Source organism: Oreochromis aureus, linkage group 23, assembly GCF_013358895.1.
Source record: "Oreochromis aureus strain Israel breed Guangdong linkage group 23, ZZ_aureus, whole genome shotgun sequence".
NCBI lineage: Eukaryota > Metazoa > Chordata > Actinopteri > Cichliformes > Cichlidae > Oreochromis > Oreochromis aureus.
Genome location: NC_052963.1, coordinates 6,383,242 through 6,401,481, shown reverse-complemented (window position 1 = coordinate 6,401,481; position 18,240 = coordinate 6,383,242). Strand labels below are relative to the sequence as shown.

At 42.7% G+C, this 18,240-nt stretch overlaps 2 protein-coding genes across 6 annotated transcripts in view; one reads left to right on the top strand and one right to left on the bottom strand.

The window, feature by feature from the left end:
- Window positions 1-6,793, top strand: part of trak2 (trafficking protein, kinesin binding 2) — a 16,792-nt gene extending 9,999 nt beyond the window's left edge. For all 4 annotated transcript variants that reach the window (XM_031757799.2, XM_031757798.2, XM_039607467.1 and 1 more), the window contains 10 exons: window positions 36-114; window positions 222-352; window positions 443-517; window positions 1,151-1,288; window positions 1,785-1,864; window positions 2,015-2,155; window positions 2,232-2,524; window positions 2,677-3,171; window positions 3,258-3,357; window positions 3,437-6,793. In XM_031757799.2, coding sequence (XP_031613659.1) covers window positions 36-114; window positions 222-352; window positions 443-517; window positions 1,151-1,288; window positions 1,785-1,864; window positions 2,015-2,155; window positions 2,232-2,524; window positions 2,677-3,171; window positions 3,258-3,357; window positions 3,437-4,217 — 2,313 coding nt within the window. In that variant the 3' untranslated portion in view covers window positions 4,218-6,793. The remainder of the gene's footprint in view (window positions 1-35; window positions 115-221; window positions 353-442; window positions 518-1,150; window positions 1,289-1,784; window positions 1,865-2,014; window positions 2,156-2,231; window positions 2,525-2,676; window positions 3,172-3,257; window positions 3,358-3,436) is intronic.
- On the bottom strand, window positions 4,823-18,240 carry trim25l (tripartite motif containing 25, like). Of its 2 annotated transcripts, none has more exons than XM_039607468.1 (17): window positions 18,206-18,240; window positions 15,327-15,930; window positions 14,826-14,921; window positions 14,444-14,677; window positions 14,016-14,175; window positions 13,903-13,935; window positions 13,726-13,761; window positions 13,589-13,633; window positions 13,420-13,473; window positions 13,291-13,338; window positions 13,117-13,179; window positions 11,467-11,691; window positions 11,266-11,379; window positions 10,202-10,237; window positions 10,010-10,078; window positions 9,828-9,893; window positions 4,823-9,040 (listed from the first exon to the last, which is right to left on the bottom strand). In XM_039607468.1, the coding sequence occupies exons 2-17, from the start codon at window positions 15,924-15,926 to the stop codon at window positions 8,481-8,483; spliced, it is 2,439 nt and encodes an 812-aa protein (XP_039463402.1). In that variant the 5' UTR covers window positions 15,927-15,930; window positions 18,206-18,240; the 3' UTR covers window positions 4,823-8,480. The 2 variants fall into 2 exon arrangements, with proteins under 2 accessions (XP_039463402.1, XP_031613689.1); XM_031757829.2 differs by lacking the exon at window positions 18,206-18,240 and adding an exon at window positions 17,278-17,410.

The window sequence follows — 18,240 nt, the reverse complement described above, 5'->3', positions numbered from 1 at the left end:
CACTGTTGCAAACTGATCTTTTTTGACTTAAACAGGCTTGTCAACTCAAAAGAGACACCATCACCTATGAGGAGAAGGAGCAGCAGCTAGTGAGCGACTGTGTCAAAGAGCTCCGTGAGTTTTTCTTGAAGTTTGCAAACTTATCTTCAAAAGGAACTTTTACAGATCAGGCATCTGAATTTGATCTTTGGTGTGTTTGTGTATATCACATGTGGGTTCAGGTGAGTCCAACAGCCAGATGGTTTCGTTGACTGAAGAGCTGTCTCTGAAGAATGAGGAGCTGCTCAGACACCAGGAGGAAATCGCTCAGCTGCTTTCCCAAATAGTCGAGCTGCAACACAGAGTGAAGGAGGTGGGCAAGCTTAACTGCTAGCACTGATTACCTACTGTATGTGCTGGGACAGTGTGTGAACGCTCTTGGTGTGATGCTGTTTATCTCCAGCTGGCTCTGGAGAAAGAGGAGCTCAGGATCCACCTGCAGGCCTCCAAAGATGCTCAGAGACAGCTCACAGCAGAGGTACAGTCTCATATGAGTGTTCAAGTTCATTCTTAGGGCAAGACCAGTTTAATTATTCTACAAAGATGCAAATGTGATCATATGATGTATCACAAACTAACCACCTCCTATTCCCAGTTTTATTTTACTTTTTATATAAATTCATATAAATATATGTGGCGGGGCGTGGCCTGCGATGCCGTGCAGGGAAGGCGGACGCACCTGCACGGCATCTGCAATCACGCCCCGCCAACTTAAATATTATACTGGGTCCTGTGGTTGGGGTTGTTGTTGTTATGTTGAGCTGGCAGCGGGAGAGCTGCAGCTCTGGGTGCGGATGTAGAGCAACCGTAAAAGTATTAATAAAGTATGTTGCAAAGCATGAACGTGCACCCGGGTCTGCCGTGGTCATTTACAATATATAACTGTACAAACTTGTGAGTAATTTTGCCCGAGACTACATTTTGGCAATTACTGCCATACATATATCTACCAACCTACCTACTGAGAGAAATTACCGATTCATCAGTAATTATATTAATTCTATAAATTCAGTAATCCAGTAAAATACGTTCTGAACACATCATTAATTTTAATTACTGTTGAAATAATATCCTTGCTTAATTAATTATTATTTGCACGTGTCTGCTGCAGCTCAACGAGCTGGCCGAGAGGAATGCTGAGTGTGTAGAGATGCTCCATGAGTCGCAGGAGGAGATCAAAGAGCTGCGCAGTAAAAACAGCCCCTCAGCTGGGATGCGCCGGCACCTTCCCTATGGCCTCTACCCCATGGTGAGAGAAACGCACCCTTGAACTTTTATTTGGGAGCACACAGAGGAAGACACAGTCCATGGCACATGTGTGCACAAGACATCATACAGCTGCTATTAGCCCTTTAACACCCAGTGTGTCGTATTTGTTACATAAAGTTTTTTGTGAGTTTTTGAGTTCTACATCATCAGTGAGATTTTTCTTTTCCCCTTGAAAAACCTAAATAAACTGCACAACACATTTCATATTTCAGGCTTTAAGGGGTTAAGGAGGTAACTGTATCTGGCTTTAGACATGCTCTTTAAAGCTTTTGTTGAGTATAATGTGGGAGTCTATAGGATATTGACTTACGTTTGGGAGCCAGCCTGAAGTGGCCACTTGAGGAACTGCAGTTTTTTGGCCTGTGTGCATTTATTTTTTAGGCTTGGATGAATTAAGCTGAACAGTGACTGTAAACATTACTTTTGTTGAATCCACAGCATACCTTTAATCCTCCGTATGTGTCCTGTTTTTACAGGAATCCTTGGCAGCAGAGATTGAGGGAACTATGAGGAAGGAGCTGAGTATAGAGGAGGAGACCGCCTTTCAGGACCAAAGGTTAAAAGCTGCAGAATGTGTTTGCTGCTGAGGGTGACAGTTGGTGTTGGAGAACTCGTACTTTTTTCCAGACTTTTCATGGGCTCTAGTTTAGGAGTCTGCATTATATTTTAGGTCTAGTCTCTGACCTTTGACCTCATCTTCTTGTAGAATTTCCCAGAAGCGAGTCTTCCAAACAGTCCGCTCTGTTAATGCCTCAACACTACGATCAGCTTCAGCAAACCCGCCAATCCCTGGCTCCGGACAGAGCTCTCTGGTGATGACAGCGCAGCCGTTTCAGTCCACACAGGGGTAAGTTACAAAGAGCATTTTCTGTTTTGGAAGAGATTTATGCTCAATTTCAGGTCATAACATGCATGTTTTGCAGGGAGGAGGGCCGAGTGGGCCAGCCTGGTTGTCCGGGAGGAAACGACCTCACCAGAGCGCTCCACCGCCTGTCGTTGCGCCGCCAGAACTTCCTGTCCGAGCGACAGTTCTTTCAGGCGGAGCGGGAAAAGAAGGTGCAGGCCCTGGCGGAAATGGATGGAGAAGGCAGTGGCTCCAGCTCACCAATGGGCAGTGCGGTCTCCTCTTTCTCCAACCTGTCGGATCTCTCCATCACCTCCACTGTTTTTAAGACTTTCCTGCCTGAGAAGCTCCAGATCGTCAAACCCATGGAAGGTAATGTTTGCTTTGTTGACACCTCCAAGATTATCTTTTACTACAAGGTGATATAATTCAATTAAATGAACTTTTATTTATACAGCGCCAAATCACAACAGTTGTATCAAGTATACAGTATACAGTAACACATGTTGACATTTCTATCTCAGGCTCGCTGACACTGCACCACTGGCAGCAGCTGGCCAAACCTCACCTGGGAACCATCCTGGACCCACACCCTGGAGTAGTGACTAAAGGTTTTCGCCCATTGGCTCAGGACGCTGTGTACCACCTGTCTGACATGGAGGAGGATGAAGAGGATGAAGAAAAAGGAAGGAATGGTATCCTGGAGAAAGGAGCAGCAGAGCGGAGTAAGGAGGAGGAAGATGAGGAGGAGGAGGAAGGCGGAATCACCTTCAACGTGCGCTGCTCATCTACACCCGAGGAGAAAAAGGACAGAAAGCATGTGGTATCATCTGTCCCCTTGCCGCCTCTCTCCACTGGGAGTCCAGCTGCTTCCTCCTCCATCAGGTCAGACTTCTGCCCTACACCCCTTCACGCCATGGAGAAACCCGGCCAATCGCCTCAGCCCATTCCAGGAGCCTCTGAAGCAGGAGTCCAATCACAAAGCCAAACCTTGACATCGACAGCAGTATCTTCCTCTGGTAAAAATGACTTTTTGTAGCTTGTTATTGCTCATCGTTTCCAATGTGCGCGTGTTTGGTTTTCTGAAGTTTTCTTGTTTGTTCAGTCCAAAACCCAGGGAAGTGTCAGAGCTCCACCTTTTCCACCTACACCTTCACTACCTGTCGCATTCTGCACCCGTGTGACATCACACAGGTCACCCCAAGGTGAGTCCTCTTCAGGAAAAAAATCATCCCATAAACACTGTTATTGTTCTAACGCAGACTCTCCTTTTCTTGCTTTCAGTTCTCAGTCATCTCACATGGCGAACACGCCTAGCTCCATGAGGACGGGTCCCAGCACCCCTGTGACTCCCTGCAGACTCAGTCTGGGTGACTCCTTCCCCCCTCGACGTCTGCCCGCACCCCCCAGTGGCCTGACCAAGCTGGTCCTAGAGAGGGGTATTTCTGCACAAGTCTCCAACCCTCCTCCAACCCCGAGACCCGCCCCCCGGCAGCCCCTCTTTCAGCTTCTGCCAAGCACGCCCCCCAACTCGCCCTCCCACTCTCCTGCCCCCTCCCCAGTGCCTATGGAGCCCCGCCAACACCCAGCTGACAATTTCCTGGCCTCACGGCCCGCAGAGCTTTTTCTCCAAGACGTTTACGGGTTGAACCTGGGCCGCGCTCCGCATCCTGACCTACCAAGCCCATCCCAAGAAACCCCAGCCCTCATCTCATCCACCAAATCAGGCAGATCCAGGCCCGACCCGGCCAGCGTTGGTTTGGTGGAGAAGCTCCGGCAGCTGGGATTCACTAAGGTGTTGCATGGTTCTGAGTCCGATGCTTCAATGCCACGCCAGGATTCTGCCACATTTGTGTCAGCAAGTGGAGGGAGCCTTTTAGATGGCCTGAGGCGCAACCAGAGCCTCCCGGCTATGATTGGTGCCCGAGCTGGAAAGTCAGCCGGTCACCCAGCTCCTCCTCCTCACCCCAGGACCCTGGCTATCCCTCCACCTCCATGGGGGAACCTAAAAGAAAGACGGCGGCATCTTGCCTCTATCTCCTACCCAAGTTCGGCCAAACGTTGAACTCAACAGAACATCAGTCCCCTCCTTTATACCGCCACCACATCTCTCCTCCTTTCTGCCTTTGGAGAGAGAAGTCAGGGCACCGGTGGGCAGAACAATCCGTCCTTTTTTGGGACTTAATTTTAAAGCACAATTTAATGATATTGACTGTTTTTAGCCACCCTGCATTGTCTGTGTATGTGGATGTCTGCCATGCTGATAGTTAAAAAGGCCTTAGCTTGCCTCTGAATGGGTCATCCTCTTCTCAGTCTTATATTAAATAGACTCAGTAGTTCTCCGGTGAGGCTCTAGATATTAGGCATGGGTAGAGGAGGGCAAGAAAGGAAAATGTAAGTGTACGAAGGTTTGTGGAAGTTGATTAGAGAAAAGTAAAAGAAGAAGGGAAAGAAGGGCGAAAAGGGTGTCAGTATGTTTATGTCAGAAGACGGGGGTTCCGCCATATCAGTTAACATAGGGGGTTCAAGCAGCCCAGGCTGGAAAGAAGGCATTTTTTTCTCTCACATTTTTCATAGAAAGAGTTCAGGAAATTGATATTGTTGGAAGTTTCGGTTATTGAACCATTAGCATACACTAGAAGAATGCTATGGGCAAAATTAGCTTTACTGTAAAAAAACAAAACAAAAAGTCATAAATTTGTTCAGTTCGATTCAGTTTGTACATATTAACAATATTGTGTGCAAAGGTTTAAACATACATGTACATATTTTTGTCTACAAACATAAATAATTATTTTGGCATTTACCTGCATTCATTCCTATTCATTGAGGACTGTGCCATGAGCGCCCCCTGCTGCAGCTGTAATTGAATTGCAAGCAGTTTGTGTACAGTAGGATTAAAAGGAAACACACCGTCTCCCGTTGACCGGCTGTGACACACCTGTGCACACAACAGGTAACGAGAAACTGAAGAGTTTATTTTTGGCTTTCCAGCTTTTAAAAGCGAGAGCACCAATCATGCTAAACATCATTAGCGTAGAGTAAAAAAGCCTAGTGGTTCTGTTATTAGTGGACATAGGTGGATGGATACCAACTAGAAAGTAAAACAATTAAATTTGAACAACTTTTTTCAGGCTGTGTAAAGTGGTTAACAGTAACAGTAGGCTAATGACGTATTAGCTAAATTAATATATGTAGCTGTTGTGTAAAAACAAAAATATCTGGCGTTTAAGGAGCTCGTAATACACTGGCGGAAACCCTAAAAGATGAACGAAGAAGAAAATAAGGGCGAGGGAGTAGGGGGGCTTCTGGGGTCTTGCTGTTTCAAGGGCTTGTCAGTTATAGGAGAACATCCTGCTAGCTCATAGCGTGGCAGTTGCTTTCTTGACTTCAGAGAAGAGTACAAGCGATCTAACTTAATACTTGAGGACAAGCTTGGAGACTTCAACCACTCGCTGGTTTAGCAGCTGAACATGCCAGTATTATGAATATTGTAACAGTTTTACAGTGTTGCACGGATGTCCAGTGACCGTCCATGCGCCATGCCCAACGCCTGCATAAACACCACCTTGTCTGCTGGTCCCAGCATGCACCTGTTGGCAGACAGGTGGGATGAAGGCAAAGACAAAACCAAATGGGACATCAGGCAAAAAACACGAATAGGGTGAATCTTTTCCTTCAGGTCTTTGTGTTTTGCCTGTTTGTGCGTGTTTATGTTTGTGTGTTTTTAATGGTATCAGGCTGTATGTGGAAACTAGCACTGCTCTAGTTTGAGTTCCTTTTTTAAGTTGTGTTTGGACATGAGTTGCACTTAGTGGGATTAAGAGGTTTAAGGATCACTGCTTGCTTTGACAACAGATGTTCAGGTTTGAGCTGTAAAGAGGGAATAAAAACACTAATTTATTATTTTAGCTGTTAACCTAATTCAGATTTGTTTCAAGGGTTCTTTGCTTTAAAAAAATATGTTTCTCCTTTATCTCATGGATATATACAGTTTGTGTATCGGCCAGCAGGTGGGAGTGTTCTGTAGGAAAACATCTGACATCATTCTGTACATGCTACATGTGACACGCTATAGCATTAAAAATGAGGAAACTTAGAGCTTTGTGCTTTATCCCTGTGACCCTTCAGTGCTATTGTTCCCAACCAGACCTTGCCCCGCCCCCCATCTCCAGTAACTGCACTTTTAGTTTTTTGTATTTAACCTTTATTTTATTGACGAAAGAGTTTGATCTACATAAATAAGAGACATTTAGCATAATTGTGAGTGTTGTAACAATGTCAGCTAACATTTTGCCATAACATCTTTGAATAAGTAGGATTTTGTTGTGCTTTTCACATGAAGGGAATCCAAACTCAGTATTATTCTTAATTTTGAATATTCTGGCTTATACACGTGTTTGTGATGCATTTAGCAGCTAATTAACAATAATGCTTTAAAGGGCAACAAGAGCTTCAGCTGAATGTTTAATAGGAAAGCAGGACTGCAGAGAGGAAGGAAGGTACATTCATAAAGTTGGATAACTTCCATCCCCTTGAAGCAGGAGGTTCTCGGGCTATAAGAGAAAATGTTCTGCGATTCCTTCATGTCTCATACCTATTATTCATGTCTGTCTTTTTAAATAAATAAATAAAAAAATATATTGCCCGGCTCACTGTTTTGTTATGATTTAATGGATGAGGTTGACCTAAATTCCAGACAAATGGTTCGCAGTTGGGTGTAAATTCAGTCCACTGTATGCAATACACTAATTCTATTGCAAATTTTGTGATGATCCCTCTCTTAGTTATGGGATATTAAAAGTTTGGGACTAAAATGTTTTTTTAAAGACTGCCATCTAGCTTCAGTGGATTCAATAGACTGTACATAAAAGATAGTTGGGTTAATGACCATATTTGGATGAGAGACTAAAGTGCTAAGCTAATGCTAACTTGCTTAGTTAACACGTGGAGGATGGTGAGGTGAGGGAGATGGGATAAAAGACAGACTGTGGAAGAGAGCCAGAGTAATAATACATAATGAGTAAATGCAGAGCTAAAGGAGAATTCATGGTGACCTTAGCCAGTGCTAACTTTATGCTTTATTAAAACAAAGTTTTTAAAAAGTCTTATAAGTAGAGAAAACATCTGTCGCCCAAATCCAAACTGGGAGCTGGCTCCACAGAAGAAAGGCCTGAAAGCTGAAGGCTCTGCCTCCCATTCTAGTTATAAATACTCTGCAAACCACAAGTTAGCTAGCCGTCTGAGAATAAAATACTGATATGGTACAACAAGGTTTTTAATATAAGATGGGACCTGATTATACAAGACTTTGTATGTGAGGAGAAGGATTTAAAATTTGATTCTGGATAAAAAGGAAGGCAATGAAGAAAAGCCAATATGAGATAAATATGGCATCTCATTCTCTTTCACCTGTAATCCAGAGCAGCCACGTCCCTAACCCCAAGCCTTACTAGTTCCCAAATGGAAGAGTTATATTTTTACAAACAATCAAACTGGGGCATTTTAACATGAATGTACATGTGGACTGACTTACTTTTGAAACCAGTCTTAAGTGGCCATTAGAGGAACTGCAATAGTAGTAACCAACATGCCTTTAAAACAACAACAACAACAACAACAACAAACACCAAAGGTCATCCACCAGGAGGAGATGGCTGACTATATTAGATAAACTAGTTTTTGCATGCTTGAAGTGCAGTTGGTATTTTGTTAACAGGCAGCACATATGTGCATATGTGCACATATGAACATATCAGTGGCATTTGTTCATCACACTTCAGTCAAGCATTATTATTACTTTCTTTATTAGGCACAACACTGAAATACCATCTTTTTAAAAATGTTTTAGCCCTTATACACTTTGCTGATGCTTTTTACATTCTGATAATGACGTTTACTTATTTGATATCTCAGTCATAACCACCACCTGCACCCATCTGGTTACCCAAACATCTTGATCAAAAAAAAACTAAATACAAAAGTGGAATAAATAAAGTTAAGGATGATTTTTTCTTCCTATAGAAGACATGACATCAGCGCCATGATAACTGCGCAGTCTGATATTAACCCAAAATCTGAGGCATTGAAATCTCCTGTTTGCTAAAAACAGTGCACTCTTTGTTTTTTGTGAATAGAAGCTAACCAAGACCATTTAAGCTACAGTATGTACACACACGCACACACACACACGCACACACACACGCACACATGGATAACTTTGCAAATAATTTCAGTCATTGTGTCATTCTAACAATCAGCATGAACACTTGTGTTTTTCCTGAATTCAGCTCTGAAGTCAGTCAGTGAATTACCAGCTCTCTGGTCTTCACAGGGGGCAGATCTTGATGCTCTCAGAACCTGAACTGAAGTCTAGCCCAACCCCGATTCCACTCCCCACCCAGAAGGTGGCATAAAGCGGCTGGGTAAAGTTGGCTCGGAAGGTGTGGAGGTGGGTCATGCTCTCTGCGACGCTGTAGAACGACAGCGTTCCCGCGGACAGGTCCAGGTAGATGCCCACACGGGGGCAGTACACGACCGGAATGTCCTTTTTCTGATTGTCATGCATGGCTGTGCAGCAGGTGTCCGACAGCTCCAGGGTCCAGGACTGGGCATTGTATCCGAGGCCTGACCTGGCGTCCGAGCCCTTCCTGGCCATCGCCCCGTAAGCTATGCCGGTTGAGGAGCCCCGGCCTCTCCACTCCACCTCCCAGTAGCAGCGTTGGGCATACAGCGGGCTGTCACACATCACCTGGGTCCAGCCATCAAAACGCTGGGGGCTCTCGGGGTAAAGCTGGGCTGTCCCCTGCAGGGTGGCTTTAGTGTTGTTCTCAGAGAGCGTCAGCCGCTTGTGGGCCGTGTTGGAGTCGAGGGTCAAGCTCACTGAGTCTAGGAAGGACATTTCAAGGACAAAATATTTTGACAACTTATCATGACATCATGGCCAATTCTGTATGTCAACATCTATGTTCTGATACATAACACTACAGTGGAACAAGATGCCCTCCGAGAGCGCAAACCTCCTCCAAGCTGGCTCACTCTCTGGGGAGTGTTAATTTTAAGGTAGCATGACAGTAGTTTGATAGAATAATGGTAATAGATACTAAATAACTGGACATGAATACCTTGAGTTTATTATATAACATGATACTACAGTATATTTCTCACTAACCAAGCAGCTCATTGTCTTTAAAAATGCTTTAATGTTGTGACTGATCACAAATTAACCTGGTAACATGCTCATTATATTAAAGAAAAAATATCAGTCATTAGGAGTTCTTCGTGTATGTATGGATGTATTAGATTAGAATTCACTTAATTTACAGTTCACTTATATACAAAACAAAAGATTTTTATATGAGAACAATGTGTCACTGAGTTTTGGCCTTCAATGAATGCTCGAGAAATAGGTTTATGAAGGTTTCGTGTAAGAATATTGTTTATCTGATTGATGTTGTCATTACTTTTTTCCCCTCCTTTTTGGACCATATGGTATTTTTAATGATACGAACCAGGGCCAGACCTATATATGAGCATCTGATCCTATATTATTTTGGATGGTCTGTGTAGTATGTGGTGACTGAATGAATAAACTGACTGAATGGTTAAAAAGTGACAGAACCCATTTTGACTAGTCCCAGTTTGTGCTTAGATCTGTAATTTTCTACAGACTTACACTGCAGGAACTCCTCTCTAGTCCTCGGCTCTGGGGCCTGAATACTGTCAAGGCTGATTTCCCTCACTGTAAAAAAAATTTAAATTCATCTTTATTTGTTTCACTGTACATCATAATAGTTTGATTTCTATCTATGTTTCTTCTCTCAATATGAAAATGACTGTAAAGCTTGAATGACTCACAGGCGGGGAAAGCCGGAGCATGATTCGTGGAGTCCGGAGTGGGCGTATCCAAAAAGAGACCGGGATTAACTGACCAGTGAGAAAACAGCATTAGTCACATCACTGAAACGCATGTTGCTCAACTTATTCAACCGGTTGAACTGTTGATGGGACAATAAAATCATGTTATATATAGAGGGGCAATCTTCTTACTTTCTGTGGGAGTTTCAGACAGCTCAGCCATTCCCCCTGTTGAATGCAGAGACAGAGTGATTGCTTCTGTTAATGTCACTAAGTGCTTCAGTCAGTAAAGACTTCAACTAGAAGTCAAAGCTGTCTATTTAAATGTAAAACCATCTAATAACTTATAAATATCTGGATTAGCTAGCACTTAGCCAACTTCTCATTCATCATCATCTTGTTTCCCAGCTTTGGTGCTTCAAAAGTAAGACATTAAAAAAAATACAAGAAAAGGGTCTGATGTCAGAATTTCAAGGGCGATGTTTTCAGAATTAATATATTTCTGAAGAAAACAAAAGCAAAGGCAGAAAAATAACCATAAAACAGCAAGATATTTTCCCCCTTACTACAGGTACTGCGTTTCGGATCTTTCATCATCAACAGATATTTCAACTGCTTTCATCTCTCAATGACAATAAAAAAAATGCTTTCACTGCTTAATGATATTCATGCCATCATTCCAACTCCTCACACCTCGACTTCAAAACATTTCAGGCTCCCTCCTTTGAACAACACTTGCTCCAACTTTCAGTGCTTACACATCAGCTGACACTTCCACTCATTGTGCTGTAAAGTACACATCGATCTGTAACTCCTTTTCTTCCTCTCATCCAGCTTCCTTTATTCTCTACACTTCAATGTCACTGCAACTCCTTTGAAGTCCAGTTAAATTATCAACTTTTTCAGCACTTTTACTTCAGCTTATTGCCAGCTTCACTTGCTGCTTGCACTTTTTTCTAACTCAAACTGACACTTCAGCTTTATTCAGCACTGACATTTATGTCTTCCTTCATTTTCATGATCAACACCAAAACTTATCAAAGCCTAAACTGAAACTAAGCGTCATTTAAACTGACACTTGAACTACTTTTATTTTAATTTGAGCCTCTTTTATAAAAAGTGAACTTTTTAATGTAACCATGTTAACCACTTTTTCATCTTTTCTTCTTTCATCTTTTCAGAAACACCCCATCTACTAGTCACTTAATGGTTTGGTTACTGAGATTGGAAAGAGTGATGTTGGAGTCAGGTCCTACATGGATTTCCTCCTGCGGATGGTGTGTTGTTGGCCTGTGTGGCTGGAGTAGCCTGGCTGGTGCCACGGCGATTGGAGCGGAATATGCTGCTGATCGACGCCATTCGGCTAAAAGCTGAGAATACCACGAATCAGATGTCAAAGTCATGTCATAGTTATTTTTGCCAGCAGGTGGCAGAAAATGCTAACAATGCAAACATACGTCCAGAAGATGCCGGTGCTGGAGCAGGAGCAGGCGTAGGAGCAGGAGTCAGGCTGGCTGGGACTGGAGTAGGAGTTGTGGCCTGGCTCTGGCTAGACCTACTCCAGAGTGACTGAGATTCTCTACGGCTGGGGGTGGGGCTAGCTCTGGGGCTAAGTCTGTGGCTGATGCTGGACCCGATGCTGATGTTGGATCTGGTGCTGGCTCTGGGGTTAGGCTCCCTCACTTTTTGGAAGACACATGGAATAAAATTGAGTTGAATTTATCGAAGCCGTTTGAAAATGTTTACATAAACTTTAAATCAAAATTTAAAGTGTCTAAGGCAAAAATAAGTGATTGGCGACAACGTCAGTATGGTATCAGAACGTCATCTGCTTTTATTGGTTAACCATGGTACTTCATGCAATTTAGCGTCACTTCAGATATGTTCACAGTGGTCACAGTGCTCAAGTCCAGAGTTTACACTGAGATTTAATTTGAGCCACTAGTGCTTCTTTGTTATAAAAAACTCATCTTAAAATGTCACTTAAAGGTGACCATTATCCCTTTCCCTGTTTTCTGTTTGTTATGATGGGTAAACATGGACAAAGTTTCAAAGTTTTGTATGAGCAAAAAGACTATGAGAGCTGATATCGCTAACATGGCCTTTTAAGGCCCCCAATTTAAAAAAATGGAATATGGATATAAGCTAAAATAGCATCATTAGGCAGTGGAGGCAATGAATGTCAACACAAAGGACAAAAAGAAAAATTTTAGGAATCTAAAATCACGCAAATGATTATAGTTCAAGAATAAAAACTGACATTGAAAATGCAAAAAAAAAAAAAGACTGAAGTAAAGGTATGTAGTGAGGCCTGAGTAATCAGACATCCCTAAATATAACCACTGTTTTATATATGTCTTAAATGCAACTGAATACAAACTGTTTAAGTTCTGTTCGAGTTTCAACAATATTTTTGTGTCTTTCAACAGCAGAAGGCCCTCCTCACAATCACTAACGCGTTCATGGTGCAACTTGAAATTGATTTACATGTGTTACAATGAGAATATCAACGCACTGATATTTATGTGATGCACTCTGTTCGCCAGATTTACACCAGGTTTACTGTATTAGCGTATGAATGTCTTCCTGTTAGCAACAAAGACAGCTACAAAATCATACCTGACATCCAAATCACTGCGGATGAGGCTTAATGGAAATGGATTGGCATTTACACAGTATAATGCTTTTCCAGTCTAATAGAAAAGTGCTCCCTGTGTAATAAATATGTATAATTGAGTGTCATCTGCATAGCAGTGGTAACCACAAAACGGGGCTCTGTGTGTGGCAATCACAATGCATACACGCTATCTGCCTTTAGCATAGAACAGGTGCAGATGACAGTGTGCTGCTAGCAGAAGAACCACCACCCCAGGACTAACCTAGATATCCACCCTCTGCCTAAATGAGAATACTGTTAGTCTAATGACTCTAATAAAGAGAAACTGAGCCACAGAAAATGCAAATGTCGAGTAACTCTGCCACACAATGTACCTTGACTAAAAATAAGGAAGAACTGTCATTTAAGCAGAAAAAACACCTTGCAGAAGGAAGTAACAGCCAGATTATTATCATGAAGGGTGATGATATTAATGCCAGTGCCGACTCACATATCTCTCTGTCTTCTCTCCTCTGTCTGTCCCGCAGTCTGGGTGAGCTTGTGTTAGCTCGGTCTAAAAACAAGGAAGAAACTGACTTTTAAAGCAAACTTTTCTCTACTTTATCCCTGCTGTGAGTGAAATTCAAATGAATGCTTAAACAGCGGCACAAATAAAAACTCTCACCTCGTGCTGTGTCTCTGTTCCTCACATCTTGACTCCTGAGTCCTATACCTGAATAAAAAAAAGTGACAATGTCAGTGAAATCCTTTGTACGTTGTCAAATGAAGCTCAACAACCATCAGAGTACAGTACCAAGTCCTCGTTTGTCTGTACTTCGACCTCCAATTGAGATAGTGGGTGTAGAAGCTGCAGAAAATGAATGAAATTACAAATTATTTCAAATATTTATACAAGATTGGTGACAAGATGTAAATATGTAGTCATGGTAGACAAAATGTGGTCAGAAAAACATCAAACCTACCCTGTGGACGGGCGTTTGTGTTGCGGGCACTGAGACCAGAAAACACTAGAGAAAAAAGAAAATCGTTATCCTTCTACCAACATCATGCAAAATGTGAAAACGTTTATTTGGATTTAATAAGAAAATTCAAACCTTACATTTTAAAATCCCTCCTTTCTGTCCGCTTCGGTTGGCTAAATAAGATTAGAAGAAGTTCAATTAAAAACAACAACAACAACAACAACAACAACAAAAAACCCCACTAAACTTGAATGCATTATTAATTACGCTGGGAAAAAACCCAAAATGAACTATAAACAATGCCTGGAACTTACAGTCTCCCAGAGTGAACAGTGTTGTGTCATTCACTTTAAAAGAACACAGATAATTAAATTAAATAAGGTACAAAATAAGACAGAATAAGAACAAAAGGCCTCTTTGGACAGACCTTTTTTAGTGATCTTGCCCAGCTCCTGGTTGCATAGATCTTCCACTCGCTCCCTGAGACCCAGGATGGCATCTCGTACAGGCTCAAAGGAAGCCTCGTGATTGACTTTCACAGCTGGCAGATCCCCAGACTCAAGAGGACTGCACATAGACTCGTATGTCTGAGGAAACATATGGCAGTTAGTTAAAAAAAAAAAAAAAAAAAAAATTTAATCAGGATATCAGGAGTCTATCCCTCTGATGTCACTCCCAACAAAAACCTTAGCATTTTCACAGTGCCATTGTCTCCAAAGGTTTCATTACCATCTTGTAAACTTTCCCTAACACTCTTGCTGCTATCCTTCTGTCATAAGTCGTGTAAAGAATAAGCAATCACTGCTGTGTCCATGACCAATATTACCACTCAGTAACCTTCACAGTCCCCCCTACCTGCAGGTAGTAGATGTTGTCTTCGCAGCTTGCCAGGTCCTTCATCTCAGTGTCCCTTTTCTTCAGCTCCTTGATCTCAGCCTCCAGACTATCTGTAACTTCTTGTGCATGGCCCATCTTCTCCTGGTTGGCCTGATCCATCACCTCCTCCAGCAGCTCCTGAAGACGTTCCATGGAGCGCAGCAGCTCCGACAGCGCCTGCTCCGCTTCATTGTGCACCACATCAGCAGAACGCTGTGCACACAAGGAAAACACAAAACTAAGTAAGTAAGGCCCCTCAACCACCATCACATTATTTAAACCCTATAGAAAACCTGTTTTCCATTAAAAAAATACCCCCCCAAAAGAAAATTGTCAAATTGAAACTCTACCACTGACCAACCTTCATCTGTTCCATCATCTTCTTCATGTCTTTCAGCTCCTGCTCTCTCTCTTTCAGCTTCTGTTGGTTCGCTGACTGCAGGTCGGACAGCAATTTCTGCAGAGAGGCACGCCGTGACACGAGATCAGAGAAACAATCCCACAGACAGGGAAGCAGGTGTGTAGGTGACACAGAAGACAACATGAGAGGGTGGAGCATTATGAATGGCTAGGCTAGGAATGTTGTTAGGAATGTCTTCAGCCTGGCTGGACCCGGCGTCGCACACAAAAGGAAATAACCGACTTCATTCAAAGAAACCTTTTATACACAATAATGGACAGCAGAAAGAAGGGCGGATATGCTGTATGTATAGAATATTGATTGTAAACTTCCATTTACAAAATTATGGAGATTTTACCAAACACCCAAACCAGTCACTTTAATTTCACTTTAGATCACCCTGGTAACCGTCTGACTGGCCCTTATCCCCCAGTCATTATGTAGCACCCATCCTCTGCTTACCTGCTTCTCCAGCCTTTCGACCTTGGTGGACACGCTCTCGTGGCCTTTGTGCTGGTTGCTGGTGCACAGCCAGCAGATGAACATCTTGCACTGTCGGCAGAAGAACTCCTGCAGGTATTTGTGCTGGGTGCAGATCTTTTCGGCCAGGTTGCCTGTCGGTGGGATGAGCTCGTGCTGCTTTAGGGATTTCTTTGTCTGGTGAGGCTTCAGATGGGCCTCGCAGTAGGAGCTCATACACACCAGGCAGCTCTTGACTGCAGCTCGTTTTTCATTTTTGCACATGTCACATGGTACGACCGAGGAGGAAAGCTTCCCCTTGGCGAGTCGCATGGATTCACGCACTTCAGATTTGAGGGCTCCTTTGCGGAGCTGCTCCACAGCCTCTGCCAGCATGGTGTTCCTGGACAGGGAAGGCTTGGGGCAGAAGGTCTGACGGCACTGGGGGCAGCTGTAGATCCCTTTGGGGTCATCTTTAGTCCAGTAGTCCTTAATGCAGGCCATGCAGTAGCTGTGACCGCAAGGGATGGTGACAGGATCATTTGGCAGATCCAGACACACGGGGCAGTTAAACTGCTCCTCTGTCCACAGCTTTGCACTCATAATGCTGTTAATGAAAAAAAAAGAAAGAGTCAAGATGGTTAGCAAGTCAGAGACTTTTAAACACGTAAAGAATACGAAGAAGAAGCTCCAGAGATTCAGAAGGCAGTGTGTAGCCTGGATTCACAGGAGGAAAGTGTCTGTCGCTCTCAGGTGAGCTGGGCGGGACCAGAGCCACCAGGCAGGTCTAGCGGGGAGAACGGGTGTTGGTGGAAAACTGTTGAATGCCAGGAAACCAAAGGTGTGAGTGGACAAATCACTACATCACAAAGTATGGCACAGATATTCGGGCTCTTTATGGAAGTAAATATTACTACATGTAGTAGCAAAATTCTACTTGAGTAGATTATTCCTTTATTATCAGGACAATTTAACATTATTAGATTGTAACACTGAGGTATTCAACTCTAAGCAGCATATTACTCTTATTTAATTTTAGTCTTTTCAGTCCAGTAGTACATGACCTTGGGCTTAAGTCCCCCTATATGGCCACAAGATAAATGAGATGATTATTGGTATAGAAGAGAAGAAAATTCAGTTCTTGCTTTGTGGTAAACATTAGAATAGATGTGATTACAATAGAGAAAACACTGACCTATCATCAGACAAATCAACAAAACCTCTGCCACAGAAATACAGAGAAATGCAGCACTGTGTGATGCTATCATGTCAACAGGGACCAAAATGTCTGGAGGATTTCCAGAGTTGATGAGCCGTACCATGTATTACCAGATTTCCAGCCCCTGGATGAATCTATGTCATGGTCTATTAAGGCAATTCTGAAGACAAATGGAGGGCCCAACCTGGTACTAGCAAGGTGTAACCAATAAAGTTGCCAGTGAGTACATACAGTTAGAATGTTAGATGTAGAAGTTTGTTTTAAAAGAAAATGAATTAAAACATCTTATAAAATGAACCACACCTATAAATACATTTAAAAACAAGACACTTAAATGTTGTTTCCAAGACATCCTTGTGTTGCTGAGACAACTGATGCTGAATTAAGGCCAGGGCTTTACTCTTACATTTCAGGGTGCTAGTCCCGTCTTCCCCGAGTCCACCTGAGACTCAACATTTTTACAGTGTTCACGTTGCTATCACTTATTCAAGTTATTTGTATTGCTAAATGTTTACAGGATATGTATTAAAAAAATAAATATAGAAACGTCAGAATAGCTGAAGGTTGTCTGGGGACAGAATATATTGTTTGTTAGTAAAACAGTGTGGTAAAAGTTTTCATTAACCAATGAGTAGCTTTGAACACAGAAAGTGTCTACAATGAGTTATGATCAATTAATCCCTGCAAAATTCATGCTGACTGTTCAGTTTCAGTATTTTTTTTCCCCATAGTTACCTCTGTGTGACGTCAGTGAGATGGATATCTTTAACCTTTACGTCAGGGTTGGGGAACTCCAGGCCTCGAGTGCCGGTGTCCTGCAGGTTTTAGATGTGTCTTTGAGCCAAAACAGCTGATTTAAATGGCTAAATGACCTCCTCAACATGTCTTGAAGATCTCCAGAGGCCTGGTGATGAACTAATCATTTGATTCAGGTGTGTTGACCCAGGATTATATCTAAAACCCGCAGGACACCGGCCCTTGAGGCCTGGAGTTCCCCCACCCCTGTTTTATGTGATCTTAGGAAGCCCCGCCCACCTGCTGTTGAAATATTTTGTTTGTGAGAGGCAGGACGTCAGTTTAGCTTTAAGGAAAGTTCAAGGGAGTAAAAAACCCAAAAAGGATACTTATGTTGTAGAAGTCTCAAAAATACACAAAATCTCTATGTATCAAATATGACACAGGGGGTAACCCACTGAGGTGCCGTGGCATGACCTAATAAGGCATGTTCATTGAAGACGTCTGAGAAATACTGACAACCTAAAACAGTTTTGTAGGACTGTCCAAAATATATCAGCATCTTTCTGCAAGTATCATGAGCAGCTATAGAACACATCTGATGGAGGGTGTTGCTATTAAACAATGAAAAATAGTCAACTTTCAGTTGTCTGTCCAAAAGACTGGGCACAGTTACTTTCCCAAAATGTCTCACTACCAGCATCAGCCTCCTTGAAAATAGGCACAAATAGTGCAAATCCAAATCCAGCTAATTTGTGTATTTTAACCAGCTTCCTTTCTGCCCATTATGCACTGTTTATTTTGGCCTCATTTATTTGGGAGGTTGCTCTGACTCCTTTTAATCTGCAGTTTCACAAAAGCTTTTAGTGGATAATGACAGACTTCCTTTTGATCAGACAGTAAATGTGACAATACAAAGAATACTCACCATCACATTTTCATGGGGAACAGACTGGAAAGTAA

What these genes read in the sequence shown, in the direction of transcription:
- trim25l (XM_039607468.1), bottom strand. Translation starts at nt 15,926, where the DNA reads ATGAGTGCAAAGCTGTGGACAGAGGAGCAGTTTAACTGCCCCGTGTGT. An exon ending in AGATGATGGAACAGATGAAG is followed by an intron (nt 14,678 to 14,825) that starts GTTGGTCAGTGG and finishes TTGTGTGCACAG; the next exon opens with CGTTCTGCTGATGTGGTGCA. An exon ending in CACAAACGCCCGTCCACAGG is followed by an intron (nt 13,474 to 13,588) that starts GTAGGTTTGATG and finishes CATTTTCTGCAG; the next exon opens with CTTCTACACCCACTATCTCA.